General features: G+C 34.1%; 1 protein-coding gene and 1 pseudogene across 24 annotated transcripts in view; one reads left to right on the top strand and one right to left on the bottom strand.

Moving 5' to 3' along the window:
* LOC105151380 (uncharacterized) overlaps positions 1–26,252 on the bottom strand; it is a 159,356-nt gene extending 133,104 nt beyond the window's left edge. For 3 of the 24 annotated variants that reach the window (XR_015546368.1, XR_015546366.1, XR_015546367.1), the window contains exons 1-3: positions 25,198–26,250; positions 22,317–23,793; positions 21,970–22,241 (exon numbers count right to left, since the gene is read on the bottom strand). Coding sequence is in view for 18 of the 24 variants with exons in the window: in XM_087410267.1 (XP_087266393.1) it covers positions 21,970–22,065 (96 nt within the window). In the remaining 6 variants the exon portion in view is untranslated. Of the gene's footprint in view, positions 1–4,267; positions 4,415–21,969; positions 23,794–25,197 lie in introns of all 24 variants that reach the window. The other 21 variants (XM_087410283.1, XM_087410284.1, XM_087410285.1 and 18 more) reach the window with 20 other exon arrangements.
* LOC147908399 (uncharacterized) lies at positions 12,040–21,856 on the top strand (annotated as a pseudogene).
* Positions 26,253–26,601: the final 349 nt, after the last annotated feature.

Raw genomic sequence — 26,601 nt, 5'->3', positions numbered from 1 at the left:
AGTGATAAAATATTATAATACATTGGCAAAAACTCATTCAGCTTGCTATAAAATACTATTAAAAACGTCATTCATTTTCAATGATTTTTTCAATTACACTTTTAATAGTAAAATCATCTGTTTTTTTGCGACGGGAAGTACTTTTCGAGTTATAAAACTTGACAGTTACTGTACTGTTGACATTAACGTTATCGAAGATGTACCACATGGAGGTTACTCAGTTGGATTTAATCTGTTGTGTGTGCATACGTGCGTACGTGAGGGAGTGGAAAAATTACACTTTTCGGTCGACTGTTTGGAATACTTTATTGATACACAAAAGAACTTACATAAATTAAGCACTCCAAACGTGAGAGTTAAGACTCATGTAAATCAAGCATCTAAGCATTAAAGAGTTGAAATCCTTGTTACGTCTACGTCGTTCATCGTGAGTAAGCACGGGAAAATGCATGTCAATCGACCTGGAGCTGATTCTGAAGTTGATCATCAAACATAATCAGTTCAAATAATGAACAGAAACAAGTACAGGATACGTTAATCTTTGACTCCCCTTCCTCTCCCCTATACACGTATACACATACGCATACAACAAATTAAATCCGACTTATAACCTCTACATGATACATCTTGGATAATGCTAATGTCAACAGTACACTGACCAACAGAAATGTCTTTACACATTCAAGAGAAATGTATTTCGCAACACAATCGAAACGCATTCATCTTGAATGTATAAAGGCATTTCTGTCGGCGTGTACAGTAACTATCAAGTTTTATAATGTGAGTGCTTAACAAAAAAATTTTTTAGTGTTTTTTGTCTTTATTATGTTTTGAAAACGCTTTGACTTCAGCTACAAGAATATGCAATAAAAAATAGTGGTTCGTATTCATAAAAAATTTTTATATAAAATTTTTTCCTGTATCTCTTTTAGGTTCTGAAATATCCGCCTGGAATAATTACAATGCACCACCCTGTATATCATATTTGTAGTCAGTCAAACTGCGCGTCGAATTGGTTTTTCGGACTTATAAATACAACTACTGTAATAATATCACAAATTAAATTGACAAGCAATTTTAATAATTTACATTAAAAAGTTCCTCAATACTCAGCTGAGAACTCCGCATTAACGGTAACGAGGCAGAATCGGCGACTTGGCGAAATCAGTAGCCACATACACAAGCATAAGCCCATGTCCATGTGTTCACTTTCGACGCGCCGAGAGCAAACGAAATAACGAGAAAACGTCCTTCTCACTCTTGTTTCAAATGAACTTTTCAATGAAAATGCTTTTTCAGCAATCTCGACCGCTCGACGTGTATCAATAAGGGCATTCTAAATAATGTATAAATTTTAATAAATTGTAGTAACCATCTCATTAATCCAGAATAATATAAACCAAAACGCAACAGTTTATTAAATATTTAATAGTTTACGATTTTTCATGCACCTTATATACAGCGTTCATGGACCCGACAATGGACACATGGACAGATGGCTATAGTTTAGTCAAAATCTGATCGAATTTGACCACAAATGCTAACATTTTTCTATCAGGATTAGCAATAAATGTATTGGGAGTATAAATTAGTTCGGTACGTTTTCCAAAAGATGGCTCCGGCTGTTGTGAATGGTTCATAGTGACAGCTGATTTTGGTGTTTTCAGAGAGATAGACATCTGCTAATAATATTCAGTTTATATCGCTTTGAGTTTCATACAAAAACCTTGATTTTTGCTGTATTTGAAATGTCGAATTTTGTGTTAACCAAGCAGCATTTGCGGGAGGTTCTAATTTTCTGCTTTAATTGGAAGAAAAGTGCAGCTGAAGCCCATCGAATGCTTGTCGAAGTTTATGGTGACACTGCTCCAACTGATAAATCATGTAGGGAATGGTTTCGACGTTTCAAGGATGGAGATTTCAGCGTTGAAGACAAGCCTCGCTCTGGACAGCCAAAAAAATTCAGGAAGACAAAGAATTAGAGGCATTACTCGAAGAAGATCAGAGTCAAACGCAAGAAGAGAATCATATTGGGAGTAACTCAACAAGCCGTTTCTGTACGATTGAGATTCATGGGAATAATTCAAAAACAAGGAAATTGAGTGCCTTATGAACTGAAACCGAGAGATGTTGAAAGGCGATTTTTCACTTGCGAACAGCTTCAAAGACAACAAAGAAAAGATTTTTTGCATCGGATTGTGACTGGAGAAGTGGATATTCTACGACAACCCCAAGAAGAAAAGATACTACGCTAAGCCCGGTCAATCGTTGCCATCGACCTCAACATCAACACCAAAGCCGAATTCATAGTTTGAAGATCATGTTCTGTATCTGGTGGAATCAAAAGGGTGTTGTTTACTATGAGCTGCTGAAACCTGGCGATTCCATTATGGGCGATCGGTATCAGCTACAATTCGTTTGAGCCGTGCATTGCGAGAAAAACGGCCGGAATACGAGCAAAGACATGATAAAGTTATTTTTCTTCATGACACGCTCGGCCTCATGTCGCAAAAGTCGTAAAAAAATATTTGGAAACGCTCAAATAGGATGTTTTACCACATCCGCCGTATTCTCCGGATATTGCTCCTTCTGATTACTGGTTGTTCCGGAGGATGCAGCACGATTTGGCAAGTCACCGGTTCACTTCTCCAAAATTGGATCGCCTCCAAAGACGAGTCATTTTTTCGAGATGGAATTCGAAAATTGCCTGAGAAATGGGAAAAAAGTAGTAGCCAGCGATGGACAATACTTTAATTAATCTGTTCATTCATTTTGTTTTAAAATAAATGAATTTTTGAACACAAAAAAACGGACCGAACTAATTTATATTCCCAAAAATATATTAGGACAAATATATTTTCATAATTTTTGAAATAATTCATGTATGAAACATTTTAAATCAATAAAAAAGGAACCCATTTCGCTTTTCAATTAACAAATAAAAAAATTATTTTAAAATTGCATAACATATAAAGGCTTTTGTTTGTACATTATTAAATTTCATTGACAACATCTTTATTATTTATAGTAACAATCTCGCTTCCGAAATTTTGTTCATTGTCAGAATTTTATGATTATCTACATGTGCTTTTTGTTTTTTGTCTCTTGCTTTTTGTTGTTTTTTATATCTTGTCTTTTTACTTCTTATCCCGTTTTTTGTTTTATGTCGCCCGAGATAAAAGTTAACGAACTTCGGAAGAAACAGGAAACACAGCAAGAAATACAATTGTCGATAAAACGAAAAAAAAGCAAAGGAAAAAAGCAAGAAGTAAAAAGCAAAAAACAGGAAACAAAAAGTATATTGTAGAATAAGCTTTAAATTCGGATGATAGTTAGAAAAAAACATTTAAAACAAATTATTAGCGAGGACTATTAGCGTTTCATAAACTAATTGTGTTGAAAGTTTAAAAAATTATCGGCGCACAATCCTATCTCTGAAATAAATTGATTTAATAAAGAATATTCCAAACTTCCCCCCCCCCTCTCTCTCTCTCTAACTTTGATCGTATTGACGTTCTCTATCGTATTTGATGTATACGGTTGTTTCCTAAGTCTTAATAATATTTAAAACAAAATATTGATTGGCACCAAGTGCATTTGATAAACGCAACGACATTACAAAAATACAGTTTTTCACATTTTTTTAAAGGAAAACAGATTTTATTTAAAGAGTTACACCACTTTGGACCCTTAAAAAGAAGGTTAATTTTGGGAATTTTTTGTGCAAAAAGAATAAAATAAATTAAAAATGTATAAAGAGGTATTTATTATACATGTATTAAAATGTACAAAAAATTTTATTTTAATTTTTTTTTTAAATGACAACAGTGCGTTGATTGAAATAAGCTGATTTTCAGCGAGTGCCCAATCGGCGTACAAGTTTACGAAACGATTTGACCTAGAATAAAAAACCAAAAAATTTTATGTTCTACACAACATTTACTAAAGAAGTACATTTACTAAAGAGGTTTTCAGAAATATGCCTTTTTGTGAAAATAACGAATATTTAAAAAAAAAACTATTATTTATGATCAACAAATTTTGCACAAAAATGTCAATAATAATAATAGTTTACAACTAATAGTAAAATCGCTACATACTTCTTTAGATAATTAGCAAAAGAAGATTCTGTGTAAATTTCAAGTGAATCAAATGAAAACTGTAGAAGTTATGATGTACGCCGATTTGAAAAATGTCGTTTTGAGAAAAACTCATTTAAAGTTTTTCGATACAATTTTTATACAAAATTAAAAAATGTAAAAATTACCTTTAGTCTGCAATGCCTGCACCACAACTGTCCTTCAATATTGATATAAACCCTCTTCAACCTCTTTCCGGTCTAATTTTAAGGCTCTGCGAGTCTTTTTTGCCGCTTCGGTCAAGAAGTGCACCGCTACTTTGATGCGTTAAGCGTCTGTATCATGCAGAACAATTACAGCCTATAGGCATCCGCTAGCACGTGTAATATTAGTTTTATAATTTTTCTTTGTAGTATACACTATTCTTTTATTGCCTTTCATTATAATAAATATATTTTCAATGTAACGGATTTTCCAACACGAATCGTTAAGCGCGCCATTTGATATACAATAAGTCAAGTAAGATCGTGGTCGGCCTTACTCAAAGCTAATAAAATATCGCCCTAAATCTATCATGAATCCATAGAGGGCACCTTTATTCTTGATGTACTATCAAGAAAGATTCATTATCATTGAACTTTCTTAAGAGAATCATTAAGCGCCATGAGTACCAAATACGCATCACGCTATGAAGCTGTGTTCCTTTGCATTCACCCAAAAATGTCACAATTAGCGGCTGCTAAATATATGAAAAAGTCGAAATCATTCGTACAGAAGTGGGTGCAGCGATATAATGTGGCAAAAAAATGTCGATGATTTACCGGAACATGGCTCGATATGCAAAGTGAACAAAAAAGACGATAAAAAAATATTGTAGTGAATCTGTTTTCGCGGAATCCTGGCTTAACACTGCGTCAAGGACAAGCAAAATTGAAGCAGAAAGGTTTAGATATCGTATGAAACTATTCGAACCTATCTCAAGGCTAATAACATGAAATGGTATAATGGTACCACGCTGGTCGACCACGCTCTTACTTGACTTACTGTACTATCTATTTACACTGAAAAATAGCTGTGTTCTAACGCTGCTCGAGCTATATAACATCAAAATTTTTATTGATATCTATAGTTACTTATGGAAACCTATTGCTATTGTATCTTTTCATATCTGATGAAAAATGCGCCGATCGTGAGCGCTTCAAAGAATCAGTTGTAATTTTGTAAATGCTTTGAATTTTCCATTCCAACTAATGGGATTATACTTTCATATATAAACTATCATTTAACCGAAAAAAAATTCTAATTTTTTTAAAGTTTCAAAGTGATGTAGACAAACGTAGCAAGCTTACGACTTGCGATCCGCGTTCTATGTATTACATAAAATCGATTTAACTATCATCCGAATTTAAAATTCTGACAATGAACAAAATTTCGAAAGCGAATTTTTATTATTTATATTATCAATATAATTTAATAATGTACAAATAAAAGCCTTCATACACTACTCAACAGAAAATAGCGAACACGCTTGCAATTTAGAACACGTTTGAAATTGCGCAATATTCAGAATAATAAGTCAGTAAAAAATGGTCGCAAATAATCAAAACAGCATTTAAAAGCTTGAAATCTTTACTTTTGAAATCAGTAATTGATATTTCAATGTAACTGATCCTTCACGAAGCTATATAGACACAAATGGATATCCGTTAAATCTGAAAACTTCGTATATTTTACAAAGGTCTATGACGTGAAATAAAAATCACACAAAAATGATTTATAGCAGTCAAGAAGTGAATCTTTATCTTAAATTTACTTTTTTTATTGACAATTATATGATTTTTTTCACCGAGTTATTGAACATTAAAGCAAAAATGATTACTTTTGTTAAAGGATTCGTTTACCGACACTAATGTGACTGGGCGTTATCTGGTTCATCTTCTAGAAAACAATTTTCCTGATTTCCAGAGAGGGACAGATGAGCTATGGGAGAGTGATATGGGCTTGGTTAGGGCTCGTGCTGAAGACTGAAGATTCGCCCGAAGTCGTTGAGCCTGATAAAGTCAAATGGGCAGTCGCCTCTTTTAAATCTTATAAATCTGCAAGTTCGGATTTCATATTTCCGACTCTTCTTCAAGAAGAGCTGGACCTGATAATTGGACGCTTAATGAGGATTCTAAGGGCTTGTTTGGCTCTTAACTATAACCGCTCTTAACTATAAATTAACTACACCTCGAACATGGAAATTGGCGAGAGTAGTGTTCATTCCCAAGGGAAAGGCAAGTTACACTTCAGGCCGATCAGCTTGACATCGTTAAGACAATGGAAAAGTTGATCGATGCTCACATTCGGGACAAAGTGCTGATGCAGAATTCCTTACATTCATCGACATATAGAATGGACTATCAATGATAGTGGATGGAATGATGAGTAGTAGAGGATAGAATGATGAGTAAAGTGAGAGGCAGATAAATGGATGAACTTCTTTCTCTGTTTACTAAAGCTTGATTGGTAGATACTGCTAGATCAACAGCAACCAATCAGGCTTTAATAAAAAGAGAAGAACGTTCATCCATTTATCTGCCTGTCACTCTATTGTCTTTCTACTGTAGTCTATTGTCTATTGTAATGCTTTTTCCTAGGTTGTGGCAGTAGTTTGATGGCTTAGGTCGCAGAAGGCTATGACTAAGGCATCACAAATCAGGGCACTCATCCTTAAAGGAGTTCTGAAATTTAGGAATATAACTGCCGGTGGCAGCCATGCAAACCGCTTTACCTTACGGCGGCTGCGGCTGCGATTACCGAGCGTCTGAAGTGCGGAAACGAGTGTAGTGTTGTATACATTTGGCTACCAAAAAAAATCCTATCGGGAGTTTGACATGGAACAGGATGACAGTTAAACGTGACTTTGATAAATTCTTCAAGATTTATTTTCTCAATTGTAAGGAATGGAGAAAGCACGTGGTATCTATTATTAGAAACGAAGACATCTATATAGGAATAAAGACATCTGATACATGGATGACTTCAAAATTGATGAAGCCCCTGGTGTCAGTATCTACTGATGCCGAAAAGAAAGTTGCCCCACTTAGAGACTTGCTATAGTATTTCAATTGGAAGTGGTAGCGATCTTAAATTGTGGTTTGATGCTAATTGTCTCAGAGGAGATGTATAGGCAAATCAAGATCTGCTTCGACAGCCGGGCAGCCCTAGTTAGATGCGCATACCTTCGATTCGCGGCTGCTCTGGGAATTCAAATGCACCCTGGTAATGAATAACAACATTGCTCTAATGTAGATTCCGGAACATTCTGGAGGGGCAATGAGATTGCTGACTAGTTAGCTAGAGCTGGATCAGCTACCTGGATAGTGAGACCAAAGCTGTCCCTGGATGTGCCTAGCAGTGTCCGTAAGGTTAAGACCAGGAACTAGCTACGAGACTGCCATGTGAACTATTGGCAGAAGTAACTAAAAAATAACCAAGATCAAATTCGCAGGCAGGTGAAAGTCTTAATGGTGGATGAAGCGCCCAGCGAAGACATGGTCAAATGCATTAAGAATAATATGGAGGCCAAGCTGGCGGTGTCACAGGACATGACTTCACAAACTATCACATGCACAAACTGGGATTGTATGACACTCCAGGTGTAAGAAGTGTGGTTGCGATGAGGAAACTAGTTTCCATATTTTAGGTTAGTGTCTAGTCTATATTGGACTCGAACTCGATCAGATAAAACAGCTTTAGAAAGACCTCCTCTACTTCTGGAGAAAAACGGGCCTTGAATAATCGGAAGCTGTTTCTTCCGGAAAGACACAATGGACTACGTTTAATAAGTGAACCTACGTTTCCGACTCGTCGAATTTAATAAAATTTGATGCATTTGTAGAGCAGACGAAAATAATAGACACGTATTTTTTTATATCAGAATGTGAACCTGGTGCAGTTTAAGGGTGCAAATCCTTATCACTATCCTTATAGTGATAAGCACGAGTATGTAATTTCTTGCATTTTAGCTCACTCTATTACAGTTACTTCTAAATTATAAAGATGATAAGAAGCTTTCCTGAAAGCAAATCCAGTATAAAAAATTAGAATTAAAAATGACAGACCAAATATGACGACCTGCTGAAAGAGAAACAATCGTATATCGCTCTTTGTCGAATCTAAGAATAACCGACGAGAAAGATGGCAAGAATTTATCCCCATTTCGTTTTTTTACTTTCATTTTTTATTATATTTTTATTTTATTTGTATTATTTTATAATTTTAGATTGTTATTATTATATCTAAAATTTTTTTTAAATAATTTTTTTATATTTTTACAATATTTTTTATTTACAATACAATTACGCCATTTCTTATCTATGTCTATTTTTTACTTTTTATTCTATGTTCTTTTTTATATTTTTATTTGTATTTGTTCGAGATACAGCTAACACGGACAGTTTTTGCAGATTTGGCGTACGTGCGACATGCGGATCAGAAGCTTCTAGAAGGATTCCAAGCGTCCTTAAAGGTTTTCAAAACATAAACTCGGCCACCTCGTTGATAAAGTCGAAAAACAATAAGCTAAGCCGCACGTCGCACGTACGCAGATCTCAACCGCTATAAAGGCGAACCAACTCAGATCGGTCGCAGCGCACGCGCGATTGCATGACGCAAAACGCGTAATATGCGTTCATCCCAATCAAGAATCCAGATTTAGTGGGCGCGCATGACAATAGCGTATCGCTTGGCCATCGCGCTCGAAATTGCCAATCGCCGCCCGAAACAGAGAGTCACCTCAAAATTTTCAATTTTGCGAGAATCTCATAGACGAATGCAAAGAGAAGCCTTTGTTCTTAAAAGAGCATAAAAGACAAAACCGAGAAGCAATGACTCTCTTTTTCTTCGCTGTTCTCGAGTCAACACTTCACTACAAGTGCAACCGCCTAGGAGACGCTCCGCCGTCAGAAAACCGCCGCGTTTGATTCACAATTGAGAATTCGCGTAAAACGAAATTCAGCTGAAACGCCGTATCACTCAAATTTTTCTCGTCATCACTCTCGCTCTAACTCGCTCTCAAACATTAACGTGTAATAATTGCCTAGTTTACATCGTGCACTTGATACACGTACTAACTAGTAACTTTCTATTAAATTATTTTAATTTCAACGATGTATTCAAAGAATGATGTACTAAAGTGGTACAATATGCATCAAAATAATTAATTAAATATACATATCGCCGAAATTAAGATTATATATATTTATAGAAAGTTACTAGTTAGTATCAAGTGCACGATGTAAACTAGGTCAATATAGCAGTCATAAAGTGCGCTTGGTGTACAAAATCTTTATACACAAAAGAATTTTTTTTTTTAATATCATTTCTGTAAACAGTACATAGAATAAAAATTTAAAAAATAAACATAGGTAACAGTAGTAAACTGTAAAGTAATAATAAAAAGAATGGAAAAATTGTAAAAAAAAACCAAATTATATTTAATACAGCTCTCGAAATTCAAACAATAATAAATATTAGTTAGTGGGCAATGAGAGCATATACAGCGCGGTACTTGGAGTGCAATACATAAAATATATTCACTATAATTTTACGTTACTTGTTGATAATAAATTTCTTGAACGTTTCATATTTGACTTCCACATGGATGGTATCTTAATATGTCTAAAATTTATTTCTATATATTGTATTAGGTGTTGGAATTAATTCGTAGCGTTTTACAAGTGATGGGAAGTACTTTCATTAATGTATTTTTTAATGCTCATGTGAAATAAATAACATTCTTTCATTAAAAACGCTACGAATTAATTCCAACACCTAATATAAATATATATATATGTATATATGTATATGTATGTATATATATTGGGTCATTTAAAAAGTATCCGCGGTTTTTTCATTCAAAAATTGAACAAAACACCGCGGATACTTTTTAAATGACCTAATATATATGTATATATATATATATATATATATATATATATATTGTGTGTGTGTGTGTGTGTGTGTGTGTGTGTGTGTGTGTACACACACAGTTCCATTTTAATCGATCACCTCAAATATCTCTTGAATAGTGCATTTTACAATATATTACTTTCTTCTGCAAAGCATCTTCTTGTAATAAACATCTATATTGGGAAGAAGATTTACACTGACTCCTACAGTTAGCGACAACCAAGGTAACAACATAATCTTGCCTCGTGCAATGTGATGGACTTTCATCGAAAGACACGCGGATATTGAACGGTTCGTGCAATCAATCGCACCTTCATCATTATGAGTCCAAGATCTTATGATAGAAATCTTAAAAATGCGTGATGTGAATGTGCTCAAATTAATATTGCACGATACATGTCTGTATATGAAGCCATCTACCGTGCTGTTCATATTCGAACATTACGTTGAGAACGTATACTCTGAGCTGTTCCAGCATATCGTCAATGAAAAATTTAAATATTTTATAACACTTTTAGGTAAAAATTGTATCATCGATAAATATGATGCTGTAGATTTTTTGCGTAAAATTTATAATAAAAAATCAATAGAGTGTGAGTTAATAGTTTATGCTTTAGATAATATTATAAACAGTGTGAAAAGTAAATGTACATTTTATTGCTAATCGGAAGCAGGTGCTTAAAATTCGCAATTTGAAATTAACTTAAATTAAATTAAATTAAAGTTCCTGCTTATAAATATTGTAAGAACTATATATTATATATATATATTGTATAATATTTATATATTGTATAATATATATATATATATATATATATATATATATATATATATATACAATAAGATAGGAAACAAGACCGTTTATATTAAATAACATTACAATCCGAAGCGCCACTACGGTCTAAGTATTAAGATGTTGAACTAATATATATATTATTCAACCGAATGAATTAATCTCAGAAATAATAATTACGTGTCGATATGGTTGTCGACATTAAGGCAATCCCCAAAATTCCCAATCTCCTCTCCCATCTTTCGGAGCAACGATGAGCCCGCGCTGAGGACAATTCCAATGTCCGTGGCTCTCCTCCTCGTAATATTAATAATATTAATAGTTCTAATCCTCAGTCACTGGAGGAAGCCAGGAGAGAATACCTGATATCTCCGAACGGCAGATCCCCCAACATATCGGGAGATGGCGTTCTTTTTAGTCACAAACGAGCTTATTACTCACGAGATAACTACTATCTTGCACGATGACTCTCCTACTGATATAGATGCGGCCTCACTATTCTCGATCTACGAGCGAATCTTAAGCTATATCCATGTGTAGAATCGTACCCCTTTCGTTCCTACCGGCAACCGACTGATTATTACGATTCACGCATCTATTCTGATAATCATCAAACCAACCCTCCCGTTTATTCTGACGACTGCGCATACAATTACTATTAATTTTTCTTTTACTTCACTTTATCTTATCTTATTTGTTAATCTTTCACTTCTTTCACTTTCATATCTTACTCATCATTTCAGTTTACTCATGTGTCTTAATAAACCTGTTTCTATTGCTAGTTGGAATTGTAGAGATTTACGGAGGAAGTTCCCTGAGATTCAAACGATTACACATACGATCTCTGGTGCCTCCAGGAGACTATGGTCACAGAGAATATTCATTTACACTCTAACATCTTTAATTTTGTTAGAGGTGACATTCGCTGCCCCGGCCAACGCGGGGTAGCTATTGCCATTAAGAAGCTATTTCGTTTTGACCCTCTTGATCTCATTCATCTTAGCCATCATTCGATTGAACTCGTTGATATTAAGCTTCACACTCAAGGCCCCTCCTTTGTTATTGTTAACTTATATAGACATCCGTCATCACAAATTCCTACTACGATTATTCCTGCTTGATTATGTTGCAAGTCAAACTCATGCCATCCTCCTAGGCGACTTCAATTTACATAACGCAGCTTGGGGTTGTTCTGTTACTGACTCTCTTGGAAGAGAGTCTCTTGAGTTCCCTTGAGGATCGTAATCTTATTATCTGCAACGATCATAAACCTACCCTTCTTATCCCTCCCGGTTCGCAAATATCATCAACCTTATATTGTTGTAACTCCTTCCATCCTGACTCTCAGTAACTGTTATACAGAGTCTGACATCTCTAGCGATCATTTCCCGGTCGTTATCAACTTGGATATCCTCCCTTGTCTAAAAATCACATTTAAGTATAAAATCAAATTAATTCTCTTCAAATGAAGACCTTTATCCATAAGCTAACTTGTGTTGATTTTGCCTCTATTTTAGTAACGATGATGCCATCACTCAATATGATAATTTTTGTAAATGAGATCAGGGGCACCTTAAATTCTCTGTTCCCTTTTGGTTCACGCACTCCAAAATCTAAACCCATTAAGAAACGTCTCCCTCCCTCTTAGTGGACCGAGGAATGCCAGGCTGCGGTCGACGCCAGACGCAAGGCTATGAGACTCTGAAATCTTCTCTGGAATCAAGCTCAGAGAACTATAATGCTTATAAACGCACTGCTGCGATATGCAGGGGTGTCCTCAGAAGAATCAAAAGAAGAAAATGGAAGGAACTCTGCAATAGCTTTAACTTTCACACTCCATCAATTAGAATTTGGAGGTTGGTCAAAGCTTTTAAAAGCCGACGTTTAGCCACTACATTATCTGGCCAGTCGCTGTCGGCTGCACAAGAAAATGCGATTAATAAAATCTGTCTTCCCTCTTGTAGGCCTCTAGTCGCTTTACAGCGCATCCTTCTTGAAGGGAACGCCCTTACGCAATGCGAAAGCGCTAAATTCTTGAACAATCCTCTCACTATGAAGGAGTTGTCCCTGGCAATCAATTCAGCTAGATCAGCTCCAGGAGTTGATCAGATTGATTATAATATCATCAAGAACTTAACTGCCTTTCTGTGCTTTTACAAATTTATAATAATCTTTTCTGTCAAGGAATCTTTCCTGCCAAATGGAGCAAGTCAATAGTTGTTCTCATTCCCAAACCAAATGATAAGAGTGTTAGACCGATTTCTCTTCTCTCCTATCTTCTGAAAATTATGGAGAAAATTATTTATCTGAGGTTAAGATGATTTATTGAATCTAATGCCATACTGCCGCCTAATCAAACAGGCTTTCGTCTCCAGAGTGCTTGTTCCGACAATCTTATTGTTCTGACGAATTATATTAGTGCCTGCATCGATAACGCCCTTACTACATGCGCGTTTCTAGACATCGAGGGAGCATTTGACAATGTGATTCCTTCCATCTTGATTGAAGATTTGCAGCATCTTGGGCTCCCGCCTAAAACTATTAGATTCATAAGTAATCTCCTTTCTAACAGGCAAGTCACATTCATTTGCGATGGCACGCTTAAAGGCTCATATATCACCTTGAAAGATACCCTTCAGGGGTCCATCCTAAGCCCTCTACTTTTTAACCTCTACTGTGCGGATATTAATAATTGCTTACATGGAGACTCCCTTTTACAGTATGCGGATGACGTCGTTATCTTCTCGTCAAACCAAAACGCTGAAGCTGCAAAATCGGTCCAATCTTCACTGAACAACATATATGACTACTTGAGAGGCAGGGGCTTAAAAGTGTCCCCCTCAAAAACTCAATGGATGCTTTTTACGAGGAAGAGATACACTCACCCGGACATTAAACTACATATTCGGAATGCAGAAATTCCTAGGGTACAATCCGCTATATTTTTGGGCATCACTCTCGACCCCAAGTTGAATGGCAAAGAGTACCTAAAGACCTTGGTCAATAAGGGACGTAATCTTACAAAAATACTAGCAGTTCTTGCCGGCACTAAATGGGGATCACATCCAAACCTACTTCTTACTCTTTACAGGACCTATTTCATTTTTACAGGACGTATTTCGCTCTGCTATTGAATACGGATGCCAGGTGCTTAAGCTCAAGGGTAATATTTTTGCAACTGGAAAGGCTAGTCAATAGAAACCTGCGTCTAGCCCTCGAATATCGGTTATCTACGCCTATTACGTCATGGCCAAAGCAAAAGAAACTCCTCTTCACATCAGGTTTGACTATATGACTTCGAAGCTCATCTACAGAATTTTCTCTAGGAAGATTTCTCCGGTGCTGCTCAGCTTTGCATACTTAGAACAAATTCCCCTCCAAGAAGACAATGGGCCCTAGCTACCTGCATTCAAGCACTATGTAATGCAGAAATATACGCTCAAAATCATTCATAGATCCACTATGCCTTACGCTTATAAACACAGTTATGAAAGCTATACTCATGTCCACTAGTTTGATAGCTCCCTCACCAATGTTCCTAAGAAAGCGAATGTTCGAATTCATCAAGCTCGATTCTTGGAAACTATAACTACATACGCCGATCGTGGCCCGCTTATTTATACCGACGACTCTAAGTCTGACAGCGAGGATCATGTGGGCTCTGCAATTTTTTCATCAGATCTTAAAGTTGCGCTCAGATTCAAGCTTCCCCCGGAGACTTCAATTTTCTCAGCCGAGTCCTGGGTTATCCTTTAGGCGATTAATCTCATCGAAGATCGGTGTTGTGATAAGATTTCTATCTGTTCCGATTCTTTAAGTGCTCTTCAAGCTACATCGTCTTACAATTCCAGAAACGCGAAACCACATTATATTAGATATTAAGGATCGTTTGTCCTTTTTAACGCAACATGGCTTTAAAATCAATTTAATCTGGATTCCTGGTCATATACTTGGTAATGAAATGCAGACCGCCTCTAACGAGGCTCCTCTTAGTGGGCATCGGCCTAAATTTAAAGTACCATTTCAAGACTTCTTTATGATCTCCAAGCAATCTCTTAACATTATATTTCAAATGCACTTGGATCATTGTGCATCATTTAAAGGGCAGCTGTATGACGATTTTCATAGAAGTAACTCGACTAAGCCATGGTTTTATCATAAGAACCTAAAAAGAGAGGATTACTATTTCCAGAATTAGATCTAATCACTATAATCTGGCATACATCGCCTGCATCGCAAGAGCATTGTTAACTCGCCTGCGTGCCCCTGTGGCGACCCAAGGCAAGATATTAATCATATTCTCTTTTATTACAGACTTTGTATTCATAAGTTAGGCTTCGTGGATACCTGAAGAAGTACTTCCCGTTTTATTCCATTAATATTCACTGTATGATTAATAATCCCCCCTCTACTCTTTGCCGCCTAATTACTGCATACCTTAAATCTTTAAACCTCAGTGTCTGATTTTCATGAACATGCCTTTGTTATTTAAGGGGGGGTGGACCCAAAGAGGATTTTGGTTCTCTCCTCTCCTTCCAGGCGGCACCCCCGCCTGGTTACTTGTTTCAGCTACTGAGTTCGCCCTGGCCAGAATCACCACCATTCTGCGGCGAGGACTAATTAACATCGAACAAGAAGAAGATATATACATATATAGTCACTTATATTCAATATGTGTAAAAGGATTTATCATAAATAAATCTAAGTACGGTTTAGTTCCAAGCTTTTACATTAAAATCTTGTGTTAGCATTTATTAAGCCTAGCACAAAAAAGAAATTCTCTGCAACAGGTTATGGAACCAGAGTGATCTATTCACTGCGATAGAGATATAGGTTAAAAACGGTTTTATTCGAGTCAAGATTCAATAATTGATCAGAAGTCATTTCTGGAACATCGATCAATTCTTTGAGGGTGATCGGAAATGGACAAGTTAGCGCTATCAAAGTTCAATGGACACGATTTCAGTGTGTGGAAGTTTCAGATAGAAACAATCTTCGAGTTCCAAGGCCTAATGAACATTGTTCATGGAACTGAGGTTAAGCCTCAGTTCGAAAACGTCGAAAATGCAGAAACATGGCTAAAAAGTGACAAAAAAGCTCTTATGTTGATCAGTCATGTATTAGAATCGCAAGTTCGTCAGGTTATGAATCTAAAAACAGCCAACGAGATGTGGGTGCGATCGCTGTATGAACTAAGACACTAAGAAAATCAACTTCGATTCATCTTTTGCTACAAAAATTTTATGAGTATAAAATGGAGCCAGGAACGAGTATTGTTATCCATGTATCAATAATAGAAGAAATGGCAAAGCAGCTTGAAGATCTTGGACATAAACAAACCGAAATAATAAGTATTATATTACACTATTTACCAAGTAATTTTCGACACGTTATTAGTAGGATTCATTGCCACAAAATGGCCAAATGATGGCAAATCTCCTTCCACGCTTACTTAAAGAAGAAGTACTTAACAGTAACATGTCCAAATTAAAAGTCGATGATAACGATTCGATAGCGATATATAGCAAGCAAGGAAAATATCAGAAGACGCATAAAACTTCTAACAAAAACGGATAAAAGCAAAAGTATAACAAGACAAAATTCACTGAAAAATGTCATCATTGCGACAAAAAGGGACACAAAATATCTGAATGCAGAAAGTTACGCGAAGAAAAGAAGCAAGAACAGCTAGTACTAAATCAAGCGGAAAAAAACCTGCAGCCTTTATAGCAACTACTCGTTATCAGTCAGTCAACAGGATATATGGTTTGCAGACTCAGGTGCCAGTGAGCATATGACTAACAGCAGAGAATGATTTGAGACATTTCCCCCAATAAGCAAAGGAGATTGCTCTTGGAAATGGACAAGTCGTATATGCAGGACGTGGCAACATTCGTATTGAGAAAATTATTAAAAATGAGAGATTTGAGAATATTTTGACTAATGCTGTTTGTTCCAGATATCAATAAAAATTTGTTTAGTATTAAATCTGTCACTAGCAAAGGAACAGAGGCTAAAATATTAGAAGATAAATTGGTGCTATACTTAAATGATGAAGTTAGAGTTACTGGAAGGTGAGTTACTAATAAACTATTAGGAGTGCAAATTAGTTCGGCCTGTTTTCCAAAAGATGGCTCCGGCTGTTGTGAATGATTCATAGTAACAGCTGATTTTGGCGTTTTCAGAGAGGTTAGATATCTGCTAATAATATTCAGTTTATATCGCTTTGAGTAGTCATATAAAAACCTTGATTTTTACTGTGTTTGAAATGTCGAATTTTGTGTTAACCAAGCAGCATTTGCGGGAGGTTCTAATTTTCTGCTTTCTCTCTTGGAAGAAAAGTGCAGCTGAAGCCCATCGAATGCTTGTCGAAGTTTATGGCGACACTGCTCCAACTGATAAATCACGTAGGGAATGATTTCGACGTTTCAAGGATGAAGATTTCAGCGTTGAAGACAAGCCTCGCTCTGGACAGCCAAAAAAATTCGAAGACAAAGAATTAGAGGCATTACTCGAAGAAAATCAGAGTCAAACGCAAGAGGAGCTTGCAGAATCATTGAGAGTAACTCAACAAGCCGTTTCTGCATGATTGAGAGCCATGGGAATAATTCAAAAACAAGGAAATTGCCATCGACCTCAACATCAACATCAAAACCGAACATTCATGGTTCGAAGATCATGCTCTGTATCTGGTGGGACCAAAAGGGTGTTGTTTACTATGAGCTGCTGAAACCTGGCGATTTCATTACAGACGATCGGTATCGGCTACAATTGATTCGTTTGAGCCGTGCATTGCGAGAAAAACGGCCGGAATACGAGCAAAGATATGATAAAGTTATTTTTCTTCATGACAACGCTCGGCCTCATGTCGCAAAAGTCGTAAAAAAATATTTGGAAACGCTCAAATAGGATCATAGGATGTTTTACCACACCCACCATATTCTCCGGACATTGTTCCTTCTGATTACTAGTTGTTCCGAAGGATTTGGCAAGTCACCGGTTCACTTCTTTCGCAGAAATCGAAAATTGGTTCCAAAATTGGATCGCCTCCAAAGACGAGTCATTTTTTCAAGATGGAATTCGAAAATTGCCTGAGAGATAGGAAAAAGTAGTCAGCGATGGACAATACTTTAATTAATCTGTTCATTCATTTGTTTTGAAATTTTGAACAAAAAAAAACGGACCGAACTAATTTGTACTCTCAATATATACAATGGATTGAACTGTAAAGATGCCTGTTGAATCAAATTACGCAGACTCAAAAGCACAATCTTTAGAGGTCTGGCACGAATGTTTCGGACACGTCAACTACTGAACTATCAAGGAACTTGTTCAAAGCAAAAGTGTAACAGGCTTCAATTGCATCGATGGTGACAATAACAATAATTGATTTTGCGAAGCATGTGTTTTCGGAAAGCAATGCAAAAAATCATTTGATGAGTCAACAAATCGAGCAAAGGCACCTGCGGAGCTAATTCACTTTGATATTTATGGACCAATATCAGTGGATTCAATTAGTGGCGACAAAGTAATGGCAGTATTTGTGGATAAATATAGTGGCTTAGTTATTACAAAACCAATGAAAGCTAAAAGCGATATCATAAATGCGAAGATGTATTAGCTATTGCATCGGCCAACGGTCACAAAATTTGTATAAGATCAGATAATGCAAAAGAACTCACATCAAATGAAGTAAAGGTGTTAATGAGAAAGAACAAAATTGTACAAGAATTTTCAACGACCTATTGTCCACAACAGAACGGTCATGTTGAGCGTCAAAATAGAACAATTGTCGAGATAGCCAGGAGTATGTTAACAGCGGCAGATCTACCTCTGTAGACAGAAACTGCAAGAACTGCAACGCATATCAAGAATCGAATTCATTCCTCTCAAACGTCTTGATAGCAAAACACCAATAGAAGCCTGGACTGGAAAGCAACCGAATATCAGTTATTTTCGAATCTTTAGCAGCAAAGCTTACATGCTGAGTAATAAACAGTTTAGAACGAAGTTTGAGAAGAAGTCTAAAAAAATGATACTAGTTGATTATGAATCTGGTCAAAAGGCATAAAGTTTGGGAATATGGTACATACAAAATAATTAGAGCAAGAGATGTTGAAATTATTGAGAATATGCCAAAGCAAACAGCAATCATCATTGAACATGAGGATAGTGATTCTTCAGTGCAAAATGAAACAAAAAAAGAAATCTTTCAAGATACCGAATTAAGATATTGAATCAATTGCACACGAAGAAAGCAGTTGATGATGATATGGAGAACAACTGTCAAACAGTTGAAATACAAGTCACCTGATGATGATATGGAGAACAATTGTCAAACAGCTGTAGCATTATTAGCAGAACTCCGATTACATATAAGAAGAGATAATAAATTCGAAACAATGGGAGGCGGCAATGACTGATGAGTTTAAAAGTCTAGTTAAGAATGACACCTGGGATTTAATCGATCCTCCAATTAAACGCAAACCTATTCAGAATAAATGAGTTTATCGAATTAAATATAAATCAGACGAATCAGTGGACAAATATAAGGCATACTTAATAATAAAAGAATGTTCACAGAAAGCAGGTAGATTACAGCGAAACATTTTCTCCAGTGACCAGATTTGAATCAATTCGAATTCTGTTAGCATTAGCAACAGTTAAGAATTACGAGATCAGTCAATTTAATATTAAGACAGTCTTTTTATATGGCGACTTAAAGGAAGAAATCTTTAATCAACAGGATTTGATGATGACAGCGATAGAATTTGTAAACTCAAAAAGAGTCTATACTATGGACTAAAGTAGGCACCAAAGCAGGGGCATGAAAAATTTGATTATTTTCTTAAGGAGTTTGGTTTGAAGTTCACAGATTATGACAGTTGTACATACAACTGTTGATAATAATCTACAAATAGCTGTTGACGAAAATCAATGGCTATAATAAAATGCCTTTTAAATAAGTTAAAGAATAAATTTGAAATCATCACCAGATAATTACTATCTAAAATTAGAAATTGAACGCGACAGACAAAACGGAATAATCAAGGTGCATCAATCAGCGTATACAAGAAATATAGCGTTTCAAAATGGATTCAGCATCTGTTCCAGTGGATGTGCATACGATACTCAAGAAAAACATGAACAATAATGACCAATCAAATTTCATCGCATGTACCATATCGTCAATTGATAGGATCATTGATGTATCTGGTTATATGCACTAGGCCTGATATCATATTTATAGTGAGTAATTTAAATCAATTTCTTGAGTAACCACGCATGCATTAGAAGGCAGCAAAATGTGTGCTCAAATATCTAAAAGGAACCTTGGTTTTGGCATCGAATTTGGCTCAACTAATCAGCCAAATTATCTGCATATTCGGACGCAAATTATGGATCCTGTGTAGATTCAAGAAAATCAATCAGCGGTGTAATTGTAATGCTAAACAATGGTCCAGTCATCTGGAGCAGCAGGAAGCAGAGCATTGTGACTACTTCTATAACGGAGGCAGAGTATATTGCGGCACACGATGCAACCAAAGAAGTTATTTAGGCTAGAAGTCTTTTAAAACAGTTAAATGCCAAGCAGGTACAACCAATAATACTTTACTGTGACAATGCAGCAGCGGAGCAATTAATAAAAAAATCCGGTATTTCATCAAAGAACAAACCATATGAACATTAAGTTTCATTATATTCGATAAATAGTAAAAGATAAACAATTAGAGATTAAACATGTCAAGTATAGAACAACTCGCTGATATGTTAACAAAACCATTAACTAGCGATAAATTCGAGATAAATCGAAACTTAATTAACTTAGTTTAATTACTTGGCTCTCGCGAGTGGGAGTATTGAAGTTGGCGCTTAAGCCAGTATACGTTATGTAATTCCTTTTTTTTATTCTAGTATTACGTTCATTTTGCTGTGTGTGACGCTTATTTCGTTCAACTAGTTCCTATTTGTTATTTTTAGTTTCCTTTCTAAAAATTGGTAATCTACGTTCGCGCCCAACCTTCGATATATACATATATAGTCACTTATATTCAATGTGTGTAAAAGGATTTTGTTAATCATAAATAAATTTAAGTACGGTTTAGTTCTAAACTTTTACACTGAAATCCTGTGTTAGTATTTATTACAAAGTTACAAAGTTAGAATTCTATATAACAAATTAATTAAAACATAAACAAATTTGGAACAATATTATTTAATGTTTTAAAAATAATAAACATTCAATATAAACGAGAATTTTTCTGCTATATTCTATTTTATAATTGTAGACATTAAATCAAAATTTTCTATTTAAACGAACCGATTGCAACAGCGTTATTTTGATTTTAAACGAGACTTAAAACTCTCTTTCTCTCTTTTTGAAACCAAGAGAGAGAGAGAGAGAGAGATGAAAAAAAATTTTAAGCCTCGCTTAAAGTTAAAGTAACATTGCAATTGAGCCTTAGTAACTTATCTTATTGCATCTTTAATGGATATTATATCCAAACATAACTTTTCTTTTTAACATATCACAAACATTACTTCAAAATTAATTTATTAATGCTTCATTAAATTATTAATTTAATTTTCAATATCTGCATATGTTTTCAAAGCTTCATCTAATCTGATCTAATCTGATCACAAAAGACGTCGTTAACATAGTTCCTGTGCACGCGCGGGAAATATTTCTTATTTTTTTCTTTTTTCATGATCCTCTTTTTTTAATAAAAGAATGACAAAAATTCCAGGTTAGTCCTGACATTGCAGGGGGTTTCAGTTTTTGAGGATATATTAAAAATTCCAAGATAATTCTAGGATTCAAAGACATTCGAAGATTGCTGGACATCCTGCTCTTGTTTTGACAAAACTGCTTAAGGCCAGAATCTGTTATTGGGTCTCTAGTATCAATTAAATAATTTTAATAGATTTTTAAATATAAATTAACATAAATCATAACATAGATCATTTTCGTACCACTTAAATTAGATTAATAATTATCTGGTCAAAAAAGAATCAATTTTCTTTAATTCTGTACTGTACATAAAATAATAAAAATTTAATATTGAAAAGTGCAAAGGTCACGTAAACCTTTAGACAGCAAAAATATATAAAAAGAAATAGGAAAAGAAGAATATATCGTACTTGATGTAAAGCTCTTACGACGTCTAATTCGGGTACTCTCGATGATGACAAGGTGCTCCTAAAGAGCCTCTGAAGAGATGGTTGATCAGCTTCCATGCCTCCACCCCATCTAACGTTTTTGAATAGATTTTACTTTTGCCACGGATCATGCCGAATTTGCAGCTGCTCTTTGTTGTTTTTTTTTGTCTTCGGCAAGATCCTTGCTTTTCAATAGCAAAATAGTTTTCATTCGAGTCAGTTAAATCTCTTCATATCTTGATGTATCTATTTTGCTGGAAAATATGATATTAATTTTTCAAGAGATTGATCATCATTAATATTAAGTGATATTAACCTTTAATACACACCTTTGTGTCATTCGTGTCCTGTGTATTTTTTTTCTTTGAAATACTGAGAGTACCTAATTAAGTACAGGTTTTTCTTCTATTTCTAAAAAAAGTTTGGCATCTAGAGAACATGTTTTGTGCGTTGCCGGCCTCAATTCATGCGTATCTTTTGACTAGAATAATTCCGAAGTTTACCTCTGGGTCAGGAATGACCCATTGTATACAGAGTGTACATTTTTTGTAACTAAAAAAGTTTTTATTTTTTTCTTCATTTTGAACTAATTCTTGTTCGTATTGCGGGAATATTTCGCGAATTATTAAGAAAAGAATTTAATCCTACAACATATTGGCCCTTAATAAACACATTGGTTTGTAGCATCCTTATGTTAAATGATAATTTAACATAACATTTGTTTAATATTATGTTGTCTATAATGATACAAAGAACATTTTCCTAATAAATTATAAGTTTTTTAACACAATCACAAGTTTTTTAACACCTAATAAATTATAAATTTTTTAACGCGATAATAAAATGCATTGTTTAAAATATAAATGCAATATAATATCTTCAATTTATAGCCATTCATGCATATTAAATAAAATATCATTTGAGATTGCTAATAACTAAATTTTTTGGACAACCTTGAACAATTTTTTTCTTTTGTAATTTGGAATGTTAACTTTAAGATATTGAAATACATTTTTGCTTTAAACATTTTTGATTAAGTTTTACATTTTTGTATGAAAAATTGCATTTTCCTCATTTTGTTAACTATATTTAGTTATAACAATTTATATACAATTTGTTATAAATATATTATCATCCTAAAGATGTCAAAATATATGTAAAAATCGGTTAATAATTTTTATATACTTGTAAAAGTGATAAAAATTAATCCAGAATATAAATCATGTGTGTAATAAGAATGCCAAAAATTAAAATGTATACTAAGGATTAATTGTTTTTCAGGATTAATCGTTTTTTCTTTTTACATTTTTTTAAATAATGTTTCTCACACATTAAATGTTAACTTCTTTCTCTCTTAAATATTAATTTAAATGTTAATATTTCAATTTATTTTACAAATAATGTAAACATTTGTTCTAAAAGATGTTTTCCTAAAAAATTTTTATATTTATGACATATTCTTTATGACTTATATTCCTTATAAGTAAACAATTTGAATATAAATATTATTGTAATTAGCATAAAATATTTACTATTTATTGATAAAAAATATTTGCAAAAGTAATCCCAGAGAACATTGAGAAGTCTTATAAGCCATCATAAAGACATCTTAGAATTCCAGAGACATTTTTTGGAAGTATCAAAATGACATCTATAGAACTTTAAGATGTCTTATGCGTCAATTTATGATATCCTAATGATATTATCCTTATAACGTATTACAGACTTGTCCTTTATGATGTTTTACAGAATTATCTTTATAATATCTTACAGACATTGTCCTTAAGACTTGCTTCAGATATTTGTCTAAAAAACAAAAATAAAAATTACTGATACAAAAATGCGTTGACAAGAAGAAGTATACAAAGCAGAAGTTAGAATTACTTGATAAATCAATATGTGAATATCATACTTAATATATATTTTCAATAATAATCTATATATTGGGTCATCTAAAAAGTATCCGCAGTTTTTTGTCACTAGATGGTGTTGATAGTCACATCTAGTGACAAAAAACCGCGGATACTTTTTAGATGACCTAATATATATTGTATATAATATACATATATATATATATATATAATATATTATATTAGGTGTTGGAATTAATTCGTAGCGTTTTTAAATGAAAGAATGTTATTTATTTCACATGAGCATTAAAAAATACATTAATGAAAGTACTTCCCATCACTTGTAAAACGCTACGAATTAATTCCAACACCTAATATATATATATAATATATATATATTAGGTGTTGGAATTAATTCGTAGCGTTTTTTAATGAAAGAATGTTATTTATTTCATATGAGCATTAAAAAATACATTAATGAAAGTACTTCCCATCACTTGTAAAACGCTACGAATTAATTCCAACACCTAATATATATATATAAAATTGTGACAGATAGACTATTATTGAAAATATATATTAAGTGTAATATTCACATACTAATTTATCAGGTAATTCCAACTTCTGCTTTGTATGCTTTCTCTTATCAACGTGTTCAGAACAGCTTTGCATAATTGTATTGTCTAGTTCAAGACATCTTTTGGATATCTTTCAGACATGTGTGTTGTCTGAGATATAAATCAATTAACAAAAATTTTACATTGCTGAAAAGTAAAATATTTGAAAAAGTTTTTTACATGAGTCTTTTCTTAAAAGCAACAATATGTTGAATGTACAATCTTAATATCTGAAATTTTCTTACGAAATTCAACTAAAGATAAAATTGAGAAATAAAATGTTTTACAGAAAGAAACTATATATTTATTAAATTTTTAACTCGTTTTTCAATCCATAAAACATCAAAACTGAATTATGGTTTTACAGACCAATATTATATTCTATTTAGAAAAGCAAAAAATGATACAAATGTGAGCTATAAATTAACACAAAAAAAAACAAAATCAATGTTAAAAAAGAAACAAAGTATTATAGCTGTGACAATAAATTGATAAGTAAAATCAATAAGTAAGAGTTAATAAAATTAGTTTTCAGAAAATATTATATCAAAGATTAAAAATTTTTTATATACATGTGTAAATATACAGAAAAAAAGAAAAATTTATCAATATGTTATTCTATTATTTTGTCAGTACTCTATGTCGCATTTTGTAACCAGAAATGCACCTAACTTTTTAAAGAATTACTTATTACATGAATAAAGTCGCCCTAGGTAATTTATCTACGAATTATCTACGCTCACCCTTGTTTTAAAAAAATTCGATCGAATTTGCATTCTTGAAAATATCGGCGATTTAAGAAAACAATTTATCGTTGACGGAATATTAATCAAGAATCATCTCGGATATGTTGATCGCAAATTACTGAAAAATCCCTAGAAAATTCAAGGTTGTAAATAGCAAGTAACTTCACATACTTCGTCGATGTCAATACTATGAAGTGCGTTTTTTAGATTGCGCGCATCGATGAAAGGCTTGATTTTACCGCCGCGAAATAATCCTTTAACATTTTTCACGAGTATGATAGGTTACACTTTTGTGAAAAACATCAAAATATTTTTGTGGCCAAATAAAATAAAATCATTACAAATCACAGTCATTAAGTCAAAACATCGTCATGGAAAACTGTTAACAGCAGTTGATAGTGTCAGGGATGATTATGTTAATGACGATAGCGCAGAAAGTTATGAAAATAGTGGCAACGGCGAAGATTCAACTGTTCGCTCGCAGTAATTATATCGGTGGCGACGGGGTCGAGAGGATGCGAGAAAAAAATGCTCGGCGAGGAGATCTAAGGAACGGTCGAGTTGAGCTGAAGGCACACAGCGTCGACAAGAATGTTCGTGATATACGTCGTTATCCACTTTGGCCACAATCGATCGTACGAAGAACAGTCACACATTCTCTCGCCGCTGAATACTCTGCTATGTTGCTCGCAATACGAGATATACACAAGAAAATGCCGGACGTTATTCAGTCTCACTAAACGCCATTAGCACTGACAGAACTGTCACTGACACTCACTCGATGCAGACGACGGAATGACGTAATGCGACGCTTCGTGCCAGGAGTACCAACTCATATCAACTTTTGTGCAGTACAAACTCCTATTATTTGCTATTATCAGAGAGAAACCTGAGAGAGGATATGACGGCCCAAAATCTGTAACTGCAAAATGCTGTCGCGCACTACTGCTTTCTGACAAAGTGGATGTAAACTACATAGCAAGTCCATTTTTCTTATGGTACACTTTTCAAGGCTGGAGGCATCGACGAGATACTATTAAAGACCGTCAACTCTGGGCAAATTTTCGGCGATATAAAAAGGAGATAATTGAAGAACGTTGACATTATCGACAATTGATATAAATTTGCTATTATTAACATAAATATTTGGCTTATACATTATTAAATTTATGATTTTTTATTACATAAATATTCCATAAATAAATATGCATACTTGTAAAACTATAATATTCTATATATTGCAGAAAAATTATAATTCTTTCTTTGCAGTTATTATCGCTGTTGACAATGAAACTTTGACAATAACATTGAAATCACAATTTTAAAGAAAAATCAAGTATTATTGAGTTTTAAATGAGTCTGTTAAACTAATAAATCATAAAATTAGTACAATATTATCAG

Source organism: Acromyrmex echinatior, chromosome 10, assembly GCF_024713525.1.
Source record: "Acromyrmex echinatior isolate Ae372 chromosome 10, ASM2471352v2, whole genome shotgun sequence".
Lineage (NCBI taxonomy): Eukaryota > Metazoa > Arthropoda > Insecta > Hymenoptera > Formicidae > Acromyrmex > Acromyrmex echinatior.
Note: the sequence above shows the minus strand (reverse complement) of the source record. Positions and strands in the feature narration are given on the sequence as shown.